The following is a 19326-nucleotide window of genomic DNA, read 5'->3' on the forward strand; positions in this document are numbered from 1 at the left end:
ATAGTAGTAGGTGACGAAACATGGATTTACAGTTACGATCCCAAAACAAAGCAGCAATCGAGCGTATCGATATTTCGAGATGAGCCGAAACCAACCAAAGTGGCGCGCGTGCAAAGTGTCTCTAAGCAGATGATTGCTTCTTTTTTTAATAAAACTGGACACGTGGCTACTGTTGCTTTTTAGAATCGTTGTACCGTGAATAGTGATTGGTACACGACCATTTGTTTGCCAGAAGTTATTTACAAACTCCGTAAAAATAACCGTTCTCACACGGCCAGACAGACAAATGAATTTTTGAAGGTGAACAACATTTTCATCGCCTGAAGATGCTGTCGAACAGTATGAAAACTATGTTTCAGAAATTGTCACGGAGGAGTGGCATAAATGTTTTCAAAATTGGTTCATTCGTATGATAAAATGCGTTAACGCTAACGGAGAACATTTTGAGAAACAATAAATTAATTTCTGACCATTTATAGCATTTTTTCTTATTCATTCCGTCAACTTATAATGCGCCTCACGTTATATCTCGACGTCACGCTGGAATAATATAATATTAGCATTAGGTCATTCACATGAAAACGAATCTCATCGTCATTTTCATGATGAATTCATTATTTTGTTCTATGATATTTTCATTACTAATAAGAACTTATTACGTAAAACTGAATTATATTTGTGGGTAGAAAATTTTCTAATTGGATTACGGCTGGTATAATTAAAACAAACAAGATCTTTATTTTATAAAATCGTCTAAAGTATCTAACCCACTTCACGGTATTGCTCACTTATCAATCGATTTTGCTAACGCCAGTAAAAAGTAATAGGTACAGTAAGTGTGGGTAAGTGTATGCGTAGCACAAAGTACTTTGCAATATATCGAGATTACTTAATACTCCGGGTCGTATTCCAGAACTCTACTCAATACTCAAGTCAGGGCTTGAGTATTGCAGTGAGCACTGAAAATCGTACTCAAGTCCTTGCCATTGGGGTCGTATTTCCAGTGCCTGAAATCATACTCAAGTCTGCTCAAGTCCTGACTTGAGCCTTGTAGAGTTCTGGAATACGACTCTCTGTTACTAGTTAAATAGTCATACTTCTTTTTGGTCAGTTTTGGTGCTAAGGAGGACCATGCAAAGTCGCGCCAACAAGTGTAAGTGATATCGTCAGCCAAAATGCGTAAGGAATGAGAATGCGGGCAGACAAGTGGGCGCAACAGAAGATTGTTGGATAGTAAATGAAAGATATAATATAAATTGAGCAGTAATTTAATACTCTATCTACCTATACTCTTTGACGGCATTATCATTCTCATATGCCCCCACAAACTAATAAGAGATACTACGTACATGCCCCTTTAACTTGAACTTTGTTTGGTTTATAGCCATAACTCAAAATAACGCAATCAAAATTAAACTATATTACGAATCATCAGAACACTATTTAATTTTTTGAATACTTGCCCGGCAAAATACAAGATCGGAATAAACTAATCACATTTCTCACACGCATCCAAAGCTTGTGATTGGTTCATAATATTTCACTTATCATAGTGAAGTGAGCGGCAAAGCAGCCATTTCAATTCGAGACAACTTCATTCAAGTTGTAATCGTCGAGCGGTGTTTTTGTGCGTTTCGATACGTTTTCCTTTGTTTTTATTAATTTTTTGTTACGTGGGTTTGTTGTAAAAACATGAAAAAAGGCTATAAAGTGACTGATGTTCGACGAGAAAAGAAAATTGGTGTCGCCGCTGAGAACCTTGAGGAATTGATCCAGAAGTCTTATAAAAAACTCGGTGTAAGTTGCTTTTGTTTGTGTTTACGATTTTACCGTAACTTTTAGGGTGCATTTTCTGTTGATTTGGATTATATTATAGACTGTTTAATTCATAAATTTCGTGTGACTATCTTTAGTACAGGTATTAGGTTGAGGATAGACCCTTGACACGTTTAAATTAGCCTTGACCGATATCCGACGTACCTTGACCTAATTCTCCATGAATATCGGTTTTCAGTTCAATGTCAGTAGTGCCGATTGTCGATTGTTTGTGGCCGAGGACGGGACGCTGGTGGACGACGATGACTATCTGCGCACTTTGCCTCCTCAGACGCTCTTTATTCTGTTAAAGAGCACTGAGAAAATGGTAACTGGTAAGTTTTAACAAAATTCAAGGTAAAGCTGTCTACTACGTTTAAGCGAAAACATCGACGATTATTACGTAATTTCTTAAGTTAACAATTATCTGAATGAAAATTAGGTTAAAATTTTTGCTTAGTACCTATAATTAAAGTTTAAAGATATTTTGTATATTTTTTTAAAATGTGTACCATTATAAATTGTAATGTCAGCAAAAAATAAATAAATGAAAAAAAAATATACAGGTCTTGTTCTAAGTAAGAAAGAAGATAAATTGTAGCTTAGCAAACAACACCGCACAAGTAATTTTGCTCAAGTTGTTAATTTTAAAGAGTGAAAAAAACCACATACTTCAAGGGAGAAAAGACAGAAGGCCAAACTATAATGAATAATAAAATATTTATAAATGTTTTGGTTCATTATTCTTTTTAGTTTTATTACAGTTGGTAGGTTGTATAAATTGTATTGATTTTCAGTAGATCAACATGAAAACCATGTGCAGAGCTGAATTTTAGCTTTTTCTTGTGAAATACTACAGCTACTTTTACTTTAAATTTAATTTTTGAACGAAAAATGTTTTTTCGACAAACAGATGGAAAACTCTTGAAATGTACCTACATCAATAAATAAAAAAATTGTATGAATAGGTCATTTTTGATAAAAGTTTTTTCACCTTTTCTTCTCTGAAATGTGTGCGTATGCGCGTGTGTGTGTGCTATATTTATGAATAGGTATCAAATAATTTATTTGTGTGTTGGTTAGGGGTAGGCTGATACCACAGCCTTCTTCTTACTATGATTCTGCACACATAATATGTATTATTAAAGTTATCAAACAAAATTAGTGGTAGAAATAGTTAAGTGTGCGAAAGAAAGATAATTCCTAATTGTAGGTACTATGTGGTCATAAAAGCGAAATATTAGAAAATGTAATGAGAATTTATTAGTTATATAAATGGTAATAACTTTATGTTTTACAATCCAAATAGTTTCTTATTTATATATCTATTTAATTTAAAAAGTATAAAGTTGCACTCTAATTCCCAACTGATTTTTAATGTCCCTAAAATTGTAATAACTTGAAGTATACATATATGTAGAGTAGTCGAGTTAGCAAACTATTTTAATTTGTGTTTCAGATTTCGACTTTTACTATAATATGATCAGATCGACAAAGAAGGAGTACATTGATACAGGAAGAGCTGCCAAAGAGTTTCTCAGCACTAATATGAAAGAGAAGTTCCGTCTGTTCCAGAAATACATTGCAGCCGCTGATGATGCGCGCACCATGCTTAGTGAGCGTAAGCAAGATCCCAATTGGTTTGAAGGTAGGCTGGAATCCACTGAATTTAATTTTACAGTGCTAATGACAAAATTTTGCGTACTTAGTTGCATCGAAGATTCCACTGTCGTGTAAAATCTACGTGTCACTGTTTGGTTTTTATTAAGTGTTCTTTTTTATGTATTGTTTCTCTAACGGGGCAGACATGTTCAATAATGATAAAAGCCCTTAAATAAATAAACAATAGCAAAATATCTATGAGTCCCACGTAGGGCGCCATAAATTTATTTTGATGAATACATAATTCTCGTTACAGGTTTGGAGTCCTCAGAAAAAACCAAAGAACAATCTATGTCAAAACGTGTCAAAGACCGTATGAGGGGATATTACTACAAAACCAAAAGTGCACTGCAGGCATCCGAGCTCTATGTGCATTCACGTAATTGGCGCGGTAAGAAACTGATAGATCAGTTCCTTCTGGATCTTCGGAAACTTCTTGAATCTAATAAGTACAATGAGACGTATTTTAATCGAAAAGCCAACGAAGACGATCGTTTATGCGATGAAAAGGGACTATTCGTTTGCAATGGTCTCTGGAACAACAACAAATGCGAATACGAGGGCGAACATGTCATAAATCCTTACCGAAGTCGAGAGGAAAGGATTATATTCCAGACTTGGAATTTGGACCACAGGATTGAACTATCCAGGTCCATAATACCGAAGATATTGGAAGCTATCGTGGCTTTATATAAAGGGGATATTAAATGTATATCATGCGAGAAAGATTTTAAGAGGGGCGGCGTCGAGACTGATCGGTATTATTTACAGATTTTCACTCGTGAGAATTTAAAACTGGTGCACATTGTTTGCCATTATAAAGGGAAACATGACACTAATTCTGACGTGTACACGGTATGTAATAAATGTTTCAGGGGTCAGAGCATTGAGTTCTGTAACTAAGTTTTTACAACTTGAAGAATGAAGTTACGAACTTGATTTAGAGGCATCATTGTCTTATGTTAAACATGCCATAATATAAAAGCGAAAATATCTTACGTCAACGAAAATTGACAATCAACTTTATTTTCTTAAAATTACAAAAAAGGACAACCATGCCTCAATTTTATTTTTGTATAATTAAAAGTTTCAAAAATAGTAATGGAGTAATTAGGCACTTATTTCGTTTATTTTTTAACTTTAAAATTTATGTCTGTCTATTTGTGTAATATTTAAATGTGCCAAATATCATACTAAATGTACTTACTAAAATTGGATATACCTACATATACTTTTTTGGAATATAATTACTCGAACGGCTTCTAGTATCGTAGTCAATGTAGAAAATATCACTAAAGTAGTGGATTTATGAATGTTAACATGTTATATTGTTATGGGGCCTTTTTAAATGGCGAATATATTGTCTGAAAGAGGGACAGGGCTACTGGAAGGAACGAGACATGTATTAATATTTTTCAAGGCAGGATACTGGGAAATAATGGTACATTCTGATTGATTTTATTTTTAATAATACATATTCTTCGAAAACAAAAGTTATGAGGAACATGAACTAAATTTGTGGCCTAGCCTTAACGAAAGTAAAAGAAGGGCTCAGTCCAATAAATTTAAAATAGTACAATGTCATAAAATAGGTATAAACAATATAAAATACTTCATACTAATACTAAACAGTATAAATTCCAGGCACTTATGATGCTTTAAAAACATTTAAATTACGTGAAGTTGAGTTTTATATAATTATTAATAACCACGTCCTCTCGCTTCTACAATGTTAATACGAGTGATAATTGAACGAACTAACGCAACGTAAGAATAATGGAAGGAAAGGAATTCGAGAAGAAATAAATAAAGAGGGTGCCAAAAATTTGGATGACGATGAAGGAGTTCAGCATCGTCATAAACTGTCGGTAGGATTATTTGTGGACCGAGGAACAAAAGTTACAGTAGTGTGTCTAACACTTGTACGCGTACAGGGGTGCTCTCTCTTCCTGCCGACATATTTGCCAGGGCTCTGTTAGATTACAAAGATTTTTATATTCCACGAATTATTCTCCTTTACCCTTCATTATAGCTAGAGTAGGCGTGTATTAGACACACAATTTCCAATATCACTACTATTTTGATATAATGAAATGCTCCAATATGTGATAGTCTTGTTTTCCTGGACGGAGACAGCAGGTGTGAGGGAAGTGAGGGAAGGAGAATTAGGCTTTGGGCAAATCACCTAATATGTTGTTGACTTGAAGAAACTAACACTTCAAAATCCGCGCTATGTGTATGACGTATTTGTGTAATTTAATAATAAAAAAATAATTATTTTTTTTTAATCATGTTTCGACTGAAATAAAATTGAATCATGTATCTATTTTGACCCAAGGCAGTCATTTAAAGGTAAAAAGTACCTACAATAATTTGCTTTTTAGATGCTATGACCAAGATGAGTAAATTTTACTCACCTTGGTCATAAAATTTGAAAAAACTAACATTTGGTTTACTAATTCATTTTTCAATGCAGTTACAAGAAAAGTTGTACCTTCTATAATTTGAAGCGAGCGAAAAATGGTACCTACGTTTTTGTCTTAGCAAGGAAACTTCTTATATTTAATGCAATACATTAAAAGTATTTAAATTATATTAAAAAAATTAACAATGGATTCGTAAATTAATCGCCCGCGGTTCGGGCATAAGGTGCCAATTCGTTTGCAATAATCTAGGTACTTTCCGCGAGTAAAATAATTAATTTTTAAATAAAATAATTTTTGCTGCACTTGTACTTTGACTTAAACAAGATATCGGAAAGTAACATTCAACCTCAATTTTAATACAGGGTTATTAGATAGCCATAAATGAGAAGCAAATGATATATTTATGTACGAATTATTCTTAAAAAGGATTATTTTTAGGAAAAATATTTAAAATTATTTTTCTTGAACGACTGAAAATATCGAATTTCTATTTATTTTTATTATTAGATAGGTACGTAATGTAATAATGATGGAAAAGGACCTTTTTTTGATAATAATGATGATATTTGCTATTATCAGAAAAGCTCCTATGGTCGAGTTGGAGTAAAGGATTAGTGTGGATATATCATTGCATTTTGAAAGCAGCTGTCCACAATACTGTTTTTATAATTGTTCTTCCTATCATTGACAACCTTTCGCAGATAACCTAATGGAACTTAATAAATGAATTTCAGTAAATATAACATATAACTATTAACTTAAAATTATGTAGTTACTGTAATCTTTAGAATTAAGAGTTTTAAAAATCGAAGAATATTCTATTTTGTTACAAGCGTATATTGTTATTAAGTAGATTATGCGATGTATGCGTTGGTCTCATGCCTTTTCTAGAAATAATCGTGGCTCTGTTTATACGTAATAAGTGATGAAATAATTAAGTTTTTTACTAAATTTTAACTTGTCACATTTACACGTATTTTAGTGAAGCTATTTTGACATTTTAGCAACACTATATAAGTGCTTCAAACTTTAACTCACGCCTACCGGTGAATGCGCTACATAATGTTGGGATGGAAAAATTTCCATTTAAAAAAAAACATATTTTTCCACATTTTACAGTGACACCCTTATGAAGTTTTAAGAGCTTATTTGAAGAGAACTTTTAAAATAAGCCAAGCAGGGTTCAGAAAATTACATTAGCAATGTTTATACAATTTTATTTTATAATTCATGCAAAATAAACGTAAAAAAATTATCCAAACGTAGAACTTCGCATTATACGAGCCTTTTTTCCAATTTTTCCTGAAATATTGCCATTTTCATTTTTTCGGAAAATTGCCAACCGCTACCTTAAGTCTAGTCTAGCCTAGCCTAGTAAAGGTCGGTTATTTCGCAAAAAAAAAAGGTTTGATTTTAATTTATTTATTATATATCTATACATATTTTTCAAATTTATCACTTATCCATCGATGATTGATTTTGATTACTTGACAGCTGTTAAGTGATTGTTTACATGCACAAATTAATTTAAAAATTTATTTAATTACTCTGTCACTTAATACATGTAAACTAGCGATTAGGTAGATTAGTGAAACAGCAATATTAACGTGTAACCTAGAAGCACAAAATATTATAAGAAACATAGTTTTATTACTTGTTGAATAGAACATTAGCTTACGTCAGGTCACTCGATTTTTTTTTCTCGATCTATTGCATATAGTCGGGTTTTTAAGTAAATGTAATAAACTACTAAAGTTGCTTGGAAAGATAATTTGTACGGCTATCAGAGATTCAGTCAGAACTGCCTTAGTCGTCTTTTGTCCAAAAGGAAGTCTGTCTAAATTTGAATTCCTAGTCTTTCTTTGTGGCCAGTCAGTCCACTGGTCGTCCATGGAGGCTGGACGTGACAATAGTGTTATCATGTTTATATAGTGTAGTGATGGGTTCGGCTCGGTTTTCAAATATATACATTTAGTCTCTACATACCCATACTTCTAACCATCATTTTTCTGTTATCAAGTTGGATCAGAGAAGTTAAGTGAACACAATTTTTATTTTACCAAAAACTGGCAACTCATTCATGCCTCCTTAATGTATGAGGCAGAGTAAGGAAATCGGAAATGAACTCTAGTATCATGAAGAAATTCCGAAGAGCTCAATATGGGTAGAAACTAGTTCTTACAGCAACCTTTCACATAATTAGAATTGCTTAACAATAAGTTGTTATCCATGCTACCCGAGGTCATGAGACTAACACAGCTGTTAAAATACAGTAGATGCTTCCAGTGCATACTCGTAGTAGTAGCTTTATAGATAGTTGGTAGAGATGTTCAAGTAGCTAAAATATTTAGAAGTAGGTATCAACTCTATACAGTATTACAAACCTTATCCTGACGTAGTAAAATAAAAGAAAATATAACATTTAAAAAAGTATTTTATTTAAATAGAAAATATTTACAGGAAATAAGTGTTTTAAGTAAGCTGAAGCAGCCATAGTACTAAATTAAGTTTATTTTTTTATATACTTGTTAATGTATTCGAACCTGTAATAATAATAACAGTCGTCAGCTTTAATATGTGAAATGATTTCATATAGGGTTATTTGTAAAATAATAACTGCCTCGCAGGACTAAATTACTAATATCATGAACAACAACTGCAGTTTCAGAACTTTTATTTAATCATCAGATTTTACTTTCCTTCAAAAATTAAAATATTTAGGTATGTTCCACAACTCTTCAGAAACTAGAGTTGCAACGAATATTCAGTTACTATTCGGTATTCGGCTTATTCGGTTTTTTTTGGCTATTCGGCCGAGTACTGAATATTAAATCACTATTCGGCCGAATACCTAAAAACAGGAGGAATAAATAAGAAACAAGAAACAGTAAATTATCACAAATAGTAACGTCTATGAGATAAAAAAAGGTGACATCAAATGAACACTACCTACTTATTATGTAATTTTGTCATGAAATCATAATTAAATTAACGCTAACAAAATCAACTTGGTACTTATTACTCGATACTACTACTTGGTACTTATTATTTGAAAGTTAATCAAACTGAAGTGAAATAAACTATTACTTTCTTCGTTAAGATGTCATAAATTTTTGTTTCTTTTTACAAAATCATGATATCATCATCCCAAATATTCGGCCTCTGTCCGGGCTGAATATTCGGTATTCGGCTTGAGGGCGAAATACTATTCGTTGCAATACGCCACAAACCAATCTCCACTGGTGGGGAAATTTAATTTTTCCTATGTCATCGACTCTGCGCGCGTTTTCTTTTAAAAAGTGTAAAAGCTTCGGTTTTCTTTAAAAAGTGTAAAAATTCGATATTTTCCCAGTGTCTGCGTAACAAGTACTACGCCAGCGGGATTTGTGGAATAAAATTTAATCAAACTAGGATCCCCACCAGTAGGGATTAGTGGAATATAGCGAACTTACTAGCAAATACAGTCCTAAAAGTGTCAGATAGTACCTACAGCAAAAACTTGCCACTATTCTTGGTAAAATTATGTTTTGTAAAAAGTCATGGAACAAAAGTTTATGGTGTTAGTAATATGATCCCGCGAGGTTGTTACTATTTCACACATAATTCTGCACAACAAAACTATTAAGAAATAATAACATAGTACTTTCATTCTGTATAACTTCAAACAACAGCTATGTATTAAAAATATATTTATGTTTAAAATTTATTAGTTTTTTATTTTACCATTCAAGTATCACCTTATAAAATAGTTATTTCTATTCTTTATCTTTACGCAAAATAATTTCAGACCTTATGGAAGTCTACTCACACACACGATACGACATCGCAGAAACAACTTTTATGTCCATGCGCAATGCCTTTTTCGCTCTTATTGCATGACCGACTTTTGTTGACATGAAAGTTTGTCTCGTCTACAGAAAGAAATTAGATAGCTAAAAATTTTAATATATAAAGGCTTTGTTCCCACTAACGACAAATGGGAAAAATACCCATATATTACCAGGTGGTGACAAACGGGATAAAAAAATCCCAGTTGTTGCCAGTGATGATTTCTACTGGCGACAAATGGGGGAAAATAAAATCCCATATAATACCAGGCGGTGATAAACGGGATAAAAAAATCCCAGTTGTTGCCAATGGTGATTTCTACTGGCGACAAATGGGGAAAAATAAAATCCCATAAGTTACCAGGTGGTGACAAACGGGATAAAAAAATCCCAGTTGTTGCCAATGGTGATTTCTACTGGCGACAAATGGGGGAAAATAAAATCCCATATGTTATCAGGTGGTGACAAACGGGATAAAAAAATCCCACATGTTACCAGGTGGTGACAAACGGAATAAAAAAATCCCAGTAGGTTGCAAAAAAAAGTTGTAAAAAAACGAAACGGTATAAAAATTTCAATTAATGCAGTTTGTTGCCACCATCGCAAGGGAATAAAATAAAATTCGAGTTAATAAGATCTATACTTTTATCATTAAAATTTTTTGCCCTATTTGTCGCCACGGAAATCACCACTGCTAACAACTGAGACTTTTTTAACGATTTTTTACCCATATGTCGCCAGTGGGAACAAAGCCAGTGGTGACAACTGGGAATTAGCGCTAAAAATGGATTCATAATGTAGTCAAAATATAGTAAGTTCTTAGAATGTCATAGTATACATAACAGTATATGTATACAAGAGTAAGGAATATCCAATGTAGGTTTAAAAAAATGCACAAACGGAGAGACAGCTTTGTGGCCTTAAAATGTCTAAATAAAACCAATGAAATTAGCTGTACAATGTAATAACATAAAATCATTGACCTACCAACAAATGGACGTCGTGTCTAATACAAAAACCACGAAAAAAATGTTCGAAGTTAACCTATACAAACGTTAAATTGTAATGTCATTGCAGTACTGCCTAATTTTGCTTGCAACAATTTAAAGGCCCAAAAACAACATATTCAGCTTCTACTGGAAAATTAACAAAATGCACAATATTAAGCTTCGACTGAAAATTACAAAATTCAAAATAATCTTTATTTCATAAGCATTATTACATTTGAAATCGTCACATGAACACACAGAGTAATGGAGCAGCCTTTATCGTAAATATTAATTAATTTTTATATATATTATCATGTCGAATTTTGTACAAATTCACTTAAAGAAATAATAAAGAGTTGGGCAGGACATCATACATATATACCTACAAATATTACTACAAATGTGAAAATAAGAAATGTACCGATATTCCAACTAAACGTAAACTCTAATATTCGTAATTCCGAAAACCGGTTTATTATAAAACCATTACGCTTTCCAGTAATTTTGATGCTTTTCACAAAGACAAAATTGGCTTTTGTTTTGTAATCTTCCTAAAAAAATACATTCGACATTGTGAAAATTCGAGCAAACGTTATTTCGGGCAAATGTATTTTCTGACTTCTGATAGGTAATCACAAGCCGTAAAACGAGTACAACAATATTTTGTTAGTTACTGCTAAAGTTTACTAAAAAATAATTTTAAAAATAAGATTAAAATCAAAGCGACTCTATGGTGTCTTTGTTCTAAATATTTCATCGCTTGCGGTTCGAACAATTGAAAATGACCAAGAAGCTTCTTGTTTGTTTATATAAGCTTCTTGAAATTGACGTACTGGGTCTCTTTCCATCTTTTGCGCATGCAATGTGTGGAAAACGGACAGTTAGCTATTTGATTATTTTGTGTGCTTTTGTAATTTATATTTACGAGTTATTTACGATTCATTTATATATAAATTAAATTTATAAAACTGCTCAAAATAACACTTTTAAATGAGAACTATGATAGATAACACAATATATTTGTTTAGTGAAATTATGATACGAAATCCTGTTTTTGCACTTTACTGCAGTAATTTTTACAAATTATTATATGGTACTGCATGATTGACAACCGCGCTGTCAGTCGAACAAACGAAGACTGTTGCGCGATTGACGCTCTGTATACGATTTTAACGCCCTATACGTGCGGATTTTTAGCGCGAACCCGACGTCCATTTATTGGTAGGTCAATGCATAAAATACATCAATTATGTCATTCTGACAACAACAACCTTATCTCCTTTTTCTACCCGGTCCTTTTTTGCCAGGATTCCTCTGCCCTTTGCCACCCTTTGGCTTTTTTGCTGAGAACTTTGTGGGGTTACCACCCTTGCCTTTACGTTTACCAGCTTTGGGTTTCACGATTTTCTTTTCGTCAGATCGTCTGAAAAATTAAAACTTTGAATAGTACTTTACTCTTTCCTTTTGAAACAATTTTGACTAGGAATATAATAATTGAAAATTGCTACGCTCTAGGGCAATTGAAGCATGAAACTGAAAATGTAGCATTGAAACAGTATGTTTCTTGATATAGTCAACCAATACATCACTACATGTATTTACTGCAACTGCAAACCACTTATAAAGCAATGCACAATACTGAATTAAATACAAGTTATATTACAATTAAAATTAATCATAATTGTTACTACTTACTGCACTTGTTCATCGTGTATGTGCTTTGCGACAGCCTTATCCATATCAATCTTGGGCCTTTTATTAAGAATTTTGTCTAAGAGGTTTAAATTCTGCTGTTTTTCAGCTTCAGGAGTAGGTATTGGAGCTTTACGTTTACGCTCTTTCCCAGGGATGAGCTCATGGATACCTTTCCCACGTGCTTCTTTTTCTTTTGGCAGTTTGTCTTGGAATTTACCAAGGGATGCTGTTGATGCTTTAGCTACAGTTGCCGCTGTAGCTAACTGAAAGGGAATAATTGTATTTTTTTGTTGGCAGTTAGCAAAATTAACTATAAAATATTGACAACTTGTTCAGACAACCTATGTATCTATGGTTGAGTTGAGTTTTTGGTTAGTTACTTTGTGATCAGAGCAACGCATGTGATATTGTCTAATATTTATTTACAATTTATTGAAACACACAACATTTAAGTATAGAACAAATAGCATGATTTAAGTAAGACTCAATGTTTTCCACATGGATTACTTTTCGGTCATCTTGGACATCCATTTTGTAATGTATCAGTTATGCTAGAATAGTTATTCTATCATTGTATCGAGTTCTTAAGTTTTCGCTATTTTTACACATAGGAAGTCAGTCAACTGTGACCATGAAAACCTGTATAGTGCCCCAAATCTTAGTTTGTTTCACAAAACAAATATACACAATTTAAATCCGGAAAATAGTTTCATTACCTAAATACATTGTCTTAACCACAGACTTTTATTCTAAGGTATTTATAAAAATTAGCCGCTGATGATTTTGACTGCAGTTTTACACAGAATCCTCTAGAACCACAGAAGATTCAGGCCCCAAACGTTAATAGTGCAAGTACACATTGAACTATGTGGGTGTTGTTCAGTGTGAAGTGCCTTCAAGTAGCAATGTGACTGGAAATGGAAGAGCAGTAAAAGAAAAACATATTATTTTTAATTCGAATACCTGTGTAGCAGAAGCCTTATCAGATGTAACAGGCAAGCCAACCCTTGGTATTTTGACTTTTCTAGCACGGGCAATGTTCTTCAATCTTTGCAGTTCATTTTTTGCAACCTTCTCAGACTTCTCTGTAGCTTTCTTTTCATACATGTCTGTCATTGGGTGTACATTTTGTGGGATTTCAATCAACCAGTTCTTTTCTTTCTCAGCAGCAGCTCGTTTAAAACTAGTAACATAAAATTGATTCTTTATCCAATATCATTCATTGTTAGTTGAAGAAATGAATTTTAATGTATATTGAAACTAATTTCTATTTATTAAAGCCTATGTGTATTTCACAAACGCGCGTCATAGAGGCTCAAAAAGCAAAAATCAAACACAATACAAACGCGCAAGAAGCATTTTACGCAAGTTTGAATCAGTTCAAATGCAATGATTGTGTTGCAAGCGAGAAGTTTATATACTCCACTAGAGTTTACACTTAAAATTTCATGTAGTAGCTTCATTACAAAAACTAATCGAAATTAACAAACAAAATATCGAGTTCTTAGGTTTTCGCGATTGTTACACATAGGAAATGAAACTATTTTTCCGGATTTAAATTGCGTATATTTGTTTTTTCAAACAAACCGACGTTTCGGGCCCTTTACAGGTCCCATGGTCACGGTTGACTGAGGTGGTACAGTCTTCAACCAGATATGTCTAATATTAATGCAAACCACCCTATTTTTGCACTATAGTTACAATAGTTATTAATTAAATACCTTATTTTTAATTTTACAAAGAAAACATTCCAAAGTACACTACATTCAGTTTTACGAATTATTTTATTGAATGAATTGTTATTAAGTTTAATTTATTATTAATTATTAATAGAAATTAGAATAAACTAAAACATATTAATTAGTACTGCAGTCTTATGTCTGTTTGGGATGTTTCATTAGAGGAAATACTGGATCCCAAACTGGTGGTACTGAGAAACCACCTTCCCTGTTGAAATTAGGATGTTTTTAAATTTCAATGGCCTCTCGCAGCATCCTGGGCAGATAACGGACTTCTTTTGCAAGGACCTGGGGTTTGTCAAACTTCATTGAATGTGTAGGTTTATCCATGACATGCTCGCAGACTGTAGACTTGTTTACGCGACGGTGTTTGACATCAGCTATATGTTCTTTGACACGGGCACAAATACTTCGCTTTGTTTGTCCAATATAAATAAAATCTTCTAATTTCTATTAATAATTAATAATAAATTAAACTTAATAAAAATTCATTCAATAAAATAATTTGTAAACTGTTGTGATTGAATGTTTTCTTTGTAAAATTAAAAATAAGGTATTTAATTAATAACTATTGTAACTATAGTGAAAAAATAGGGTGGTTTGCATTAATATTACACGTATCTGGTTGAAGACTGTACCACCTGAGTCAACTGTGACCATGGGACCTGTAAAGGGCCTGAAACGTCGGTTTGTTTGAAAAAACAAATAGACGCAATTTAAATCCGGAAAAATAGTTTCATTTCCTATAATAAACAAACTAAAATTACAACTACCTCTTATCAAAATGCGCAAAACATACATGCAACTACAGTGCGTCTGCGACACGTATAGGTGCAATAATTTGTGAATGTGTGCAAAGGTTTACTTGCAGGCTACATTGCGATAACGCGCGTCTGCACATGGCGTATAAAATACACCATGTGCAGGCTCTTAATGGTTTTTCAACTACTTTTAAATGCAATAATACTTAGTAAGGAAACAGAACAATGTGAAAGCTAACCCATATAACGGCACCCATTTCTGAAGCTGTTCATCCCATTTGAGTTTGTCTTTCTTATTTTTAGTGATTCCCTTGGCTTTAGCAAACTCCTGCCATTTAGTGAGGGGCTTGGGTTTCGGAACAGGCTTGGCACGTGGCAAGATTGTTGTTGGTGCCGGCAACCGTACCACTATTGCCTCTTCTATCCTCTCTGTTGGCAACTCCCACACTTTGTTCAACAATAACTGAGTATTGTCACGGGCTAACGATAGTAGATACGCATCTCTGTCTTTATCTGATCTGCAAACAGTTTCATCAAGATCATTATTACAGCGATGTTATGAGGAAATGCTTCGCTCAAGGATATTAAATCAGGCAACAAGCTAACTGAGCTTTGGAGACAACCTAGATATGGAGATAAATAGACTTGAAACTAATATTGTTGTAAAGGAGTCCATAGGTTACTCACAGAAAATATAATCTTAACGTAAAGTATTGTATGTCAAAATTGCCAAGTTTACAGGGGAGCCTTTTAAAGTTCTGAATTCACTAAAATAAGCATAACACGTGACTTTAGATTTCTCACTTTTATTCGGCAAATCTCGTAACACACGTTGAGTATCATAAAATCCTAGATATCGGTTAGATGATCTATTAAATGATCACTCTATGTGAGTAACAAGCTTTGCCAAAGGAAACGGAGAACTTTAAAACACTCCCCTGTAAACTTGGCAATTTCGACATACGATACTTTACGTAGGAGGCGTCGCTTTGTCAGATTTTGTTATACTTTGTTACCGTAAATCTTATGAATGAACGTAAAGTAAAACAATACTTACTTCAATAACTTAGCTTCCAAATCATTAGTATCCGACGCAAGTAACGTACCAAGATCTATGTCTAAATCTAAATGCTTTTCAACTGTGATAGGTTTGTACTTCTCAGCCTTTTTCTGTTCTCTTTCCAAAATTTCATTTACTATATCCATTTTTTACGAATATCTAGTATATATCATAAGTAAATTCTTCTTTTTGCATTACTAGACCTGCCACAAAACAAATTGATAACCTCAACGATTCTTGACAGTTGACACTACACGTGTTTTACAGCGTTGTCAATGTTAATTATTCAAAATTCCCAAAAATAGATTCCCCACAAATAATATTTTATTCATTCTGACATTATGCGTATTTATTATATTTTTATTTTTACGACTACAAATCCATCGCTTGAAAATGTAACATATAATTAAGAAAGTTAAAATGTAACTACCTACGTTACGTTACGCTAAAATTACAAATAATCTCAAGAAGTTCAATTAACTTTACATCTTAATATTTTAAGATTGACGAGTGGCAAGTTGTGATACGAAAATACTAACCACAAACTAAGTACTAACTGCTCGGCTTTGTTTAGCAACTGCTGGCTGACTTCTTTTTTTTTCATACTGGCGATTGAGCGCGTGACCCTCACGTTTAAGCCTAAACGTGAGGGTCACGCGCTCAACATATACCAACTGATCATCATCACCATATTATTTAAGAGCCAGGCTCTTGTCGGTGGCTCATAATAATGGAAATTTTACAAAACAAAGTGATCCAAATCCTACAGGATAATTTTATATAAGGCGGCATGCCGACAATTCTATATAAAATGTATATCATTTAATGCTGATTTATAAGCCCATGTGCCCATGTGCGATGTTGAAAAAAATATCAATAAACAAATAAATTGTGTTTTTATCAATAACCATCAACTTAGCGAGGCAACAGCAATCGATAGATAAAATGAAATGGCAAAATGCTAGAATCCCTTCTCATTATTTTCCCCCACACACACAGTCAATTCCCATAAAAATCCCCAATCGAGATGAAATTCCCCGTGATTTAGGGATTGCCTCGTAAATTGGCAACACTGCAGCTTTAATTTTTTTTTGTTTTGGTACTGTTTTTTCCATTGGAAAAGGCAAAGGCACTAATGCGCCATACAGCCAAGACTGATTTTTTTTTATATATTAATAGTTTTATGGCGTCGGCATAAATCTATTGAGGTAAATCTTCAAACATTTTATTTTATAAATCCCCTTTTTAGGATGAAAAAAGAAAACCATAGTCTGACACTGCGTTTACACTATCATGCTGGCTATACAAGTACTACTTACAACATTGACTTAAGTCAATGACTTACAACTATTTTCTTAATATAATAATAATATTAAGAAAGTAGTTGCTTACTTTAGTAAAAGAACCTCACCGGCAGAATCGAACTACTGTTCATATGACTTGGAAACATTAGCCATATACAATGCACTAAAACACTTCTGAGTGTACCTGTTAGGTATTAAATTTCAGTTATTCACCGATTGTAATTCCATCAAATCAACAATGAGTAAAAACGACTTGTCTCCTCGTGGTGAACATATATGCAAGATTCTGATTTTGAGGTCATATACAAAAAGGGTAAATATATTGGTCACGTAGATTTCCTTAGTCGCAATCCAGTCAAAGAATCCGTAAAATCCTTTGTGTTAGGCAATGAGCCCAAACCACATCAAAATTATTCCAAACCCCATCTAGTTTCAATACAATTAACAGAACCTGTTAAATCTGAGGATTTATTGTCTACTACAGTTAACCTACTTGGTACTTGGTGTAACGGGCTGGTGTCCACAACTCGACGTCAAGGCACCTATTTTGCGTGTGGTACAGTTAACATAATCAATGACCCCCCCATCTTGGTTGGAAACGGCTCAGCAAAATGACAATGAAATGCAGAATTTAATTAATCAAGTTATTACTGGTGATCTTGACGGAAATCGTTATTTCATGCAAAATAATTTGCTGTTTTACAAAGACCAATCAAATGAATCTAAACTGTATGTACCCAAAGGATCAAGATTCAATCTTTTAAAACTTTTTCACGATGAAAATTGCCATGTAGGTCTTCATAAAACAGTGAATAAAATTAAAGAACATTTTTGGTTTCCTCGCATGTCTGCATTTGTTCAAAAATATTTAAGACATTGCTTAATATGTATCGAACGTAAAGGTCACTCGGTTCCAAACATTGACTTAAGTCAATGGTTCCGAAGCAAGGTTTTCTATTTCCCATTGATAAAATTCCTATCCCCTTCCACACGATTCATTTAGACTGCACAGGTCCTTTTCCTAGAACAAATGAGGAATACAAGTACATTTTGCTCATGTTGGATGGATTTACAAAATTCTGTTCATGACCCCTGAAAACTTTGAATTCTGAAGAATTGATACCTCTTATACGGGACACAATCACCCTGTTTGGTACCCCTTCAAATGTTATGGCTCTAATTTTAGTTCAAATCAAATACAATCGTTATTTAGAGAATTAGGAATTGGGCATCAAATGATAGCTACGGGTACCCCAAGACGCAACGGTCAGGTTGAGCGATATGTAGCCACGGTGATAGACATGTTAAATACCACATGTAATTGTTCGTCAGACTGGCCGAGCGGATTGTTCGAAGTACAACAATCAATTAATACTACTATCCAGAAATCCACTAGCTTCACACCCATTCGTCTTTTAATTGATTGTAATGCAAATATTCCAGGTATTCAGTCATGTTTGAATGATGTCGATGTTTCTGAACAAAACATAGATGTAAGAGCAGATCGCGAATTGGCTCACCAGCGTTTATTATTACAAGCAAATAAATTTAAAACTCGTTTTGACGCGATACTAAAACGTTTGAAATACATGATACGGTGTATGTAAATCAGGATCATAGACGACACGACAAGTGAAGTCCTAGATTTAGAGGACCCTATGAAATCTCCTCTATTCTCCCACATGATAGATATATTTTGGGAGAATTGTGGCCATGGACAAATTAAGTAAATGGCCTGGTGAATGGGTAAATGATGATACAATTGCAAATAGATTCCCCTCATAAGTAATGATATTATCATAACTCGGTTTTTTTTGTAATGGTAATAGTAATAAGCGAATAATTCTGATTACCTTTCTGTGTTATTTAATTAAATGTTTGGTTGAACTGCTGAAGTCTTTTGCTTTAATCTAGTCTGCTCATGCGCAGCAGGTGTGGGACTAGATGATATTGTCCTTAAAGCGATTGATCGCTGTTTACTCGTTTTCTTAATGTGAAAAGCAAAACGGTAACAATGCATGATGTAATAATAATAATAATAATAATAA

At 33.4% G+C, this 19326-nt stretch overlaps 2 protein-coding genes across 3 annotated transcripts; one reads left to right on the forward strand and one right to left on the reverse strand.

Moving 5' to 3' along the window:
* Positions 1-1692: 1692 nt before the first annotated feature.
* On the forward strand, positions 1693-4438 carry LOC113240068 (DNA fragmentation factor subunit beta). Its single transcript, XM_026477275.1, has 4 exons — positions 1693-1797; positions 2015-2150; positions 3275-3463; positions 3734-4438. The coding sequence occupies exons 1-4, from the start codon at positions 1693-1695 to the stop codon at positions 4378-4380; spliced, it is 1077 nt and encodes a 358-aa protein (XP_026333060.1). The 3' UTR covers positions 4381-4438.
* A 5467-nt stretch (positions 4439-9905) lies between these two features.
* On the reverse strand, positions 9906-16120 carry LOC113240050 (ribosome biogenesis regulatory protein homolog). 2 transcript variants are annotated; one of them, XM_026477258.1, is made up of 6 exons: positions 15972-16120; positions 15154-15432; positions 13378-13597; positions 12415-12677; positions 11977-12142; positions 9906-10710 (listed from the first exon to the last, which is right to left on the reverse strand). In XM_026477258.1, exons 1-5 carry the CDS (start codon positions 16118-16120, stop codon positions 11992-11994), a joined length of 1062 nt encoding a protein of 353 aa, XP_026333043.1. In that variant the 3' UTR covers positions 9906-10710; positions 11977-11991. The 2 variants fall into 2 exon arrangements, with proteins under 2 accessions (XP_026333043.1, XP_026333042.1); XM_026477257.1 differs by lacking the exon at positions 9906-10710 and having other exon boundaries at positions 11690-12142.
* Between the last annotated feature and the right edge of the window lie 3206 nt (positions 16121-19326).

Source organism: Hyposmocoma kahamanoa, unplaced genomic scaffold (assembly GCF_003589595.1).
Source record: "Hyposmocoma kahamanoa isolate Upper Pololo Valley unplaced genomic scaffold, ASM358959v1 119, whole genome shotgun sequence".
NCBI lineage: Eukaryota > Metazoa > Arthropoda > Insecta > Lepidoptera > Cosmopterigidae > Hyposmocoma > Hyposmocoma kahamanoa.

What these genes read in the sequence shown, in the direction of transcription:
- LOC113240050 (XM_026477258.1), bottom strand. Translation starts at nt 16,120, where the DNA reads ATGGATATAGTAAATGAAATTTTGGAAAGAGAACAGAAAAAGGCTGAG. An exon ending in AAATGGGTGCCGTTATATGG is followed by an intron (nt 13,598 to 15,153) that starts GTTAGCTTTCAC and finishes TTATGTTACTAG; the next exon opens with TTTTAAACGAGCTGCTGCTG. An exon ending in ATAAGGCTTCTGCTACACAG is followed by an intron (nt 12,678 to 13,377) that starts GTATTCGAATTA and finishes ATTCCCTTTCAG; the next exon opens with TTAGCTACAGCGGCAACTGT.
- LOC113240068 (XM_026477275.1), top strand. Translation starts at nt 1,693, where the DNA reads ATGAAAAAAGGCTATAAAGTGACTGATGTTCGACGAGAAAAGAAAATT. An exon ending in CACTGAGAAAATGGTAACTG is followed by an intron (nt 2,151 to 3,274) that starts GTAAGTTTTAAC and finishes TTTGTGTTTCAG; the next exon opens with ATTTCGACTTTTACTATAAT. An exon ending in AGATCCCAATTGGTTTGAAG is followed by an intron (nt 3,464 to 3,733) that starts GTAGGCTGGAAT and finishes TTCTCGTTACAG; the next exon opens with GTTTGGAGTCCTCAGAAAAA.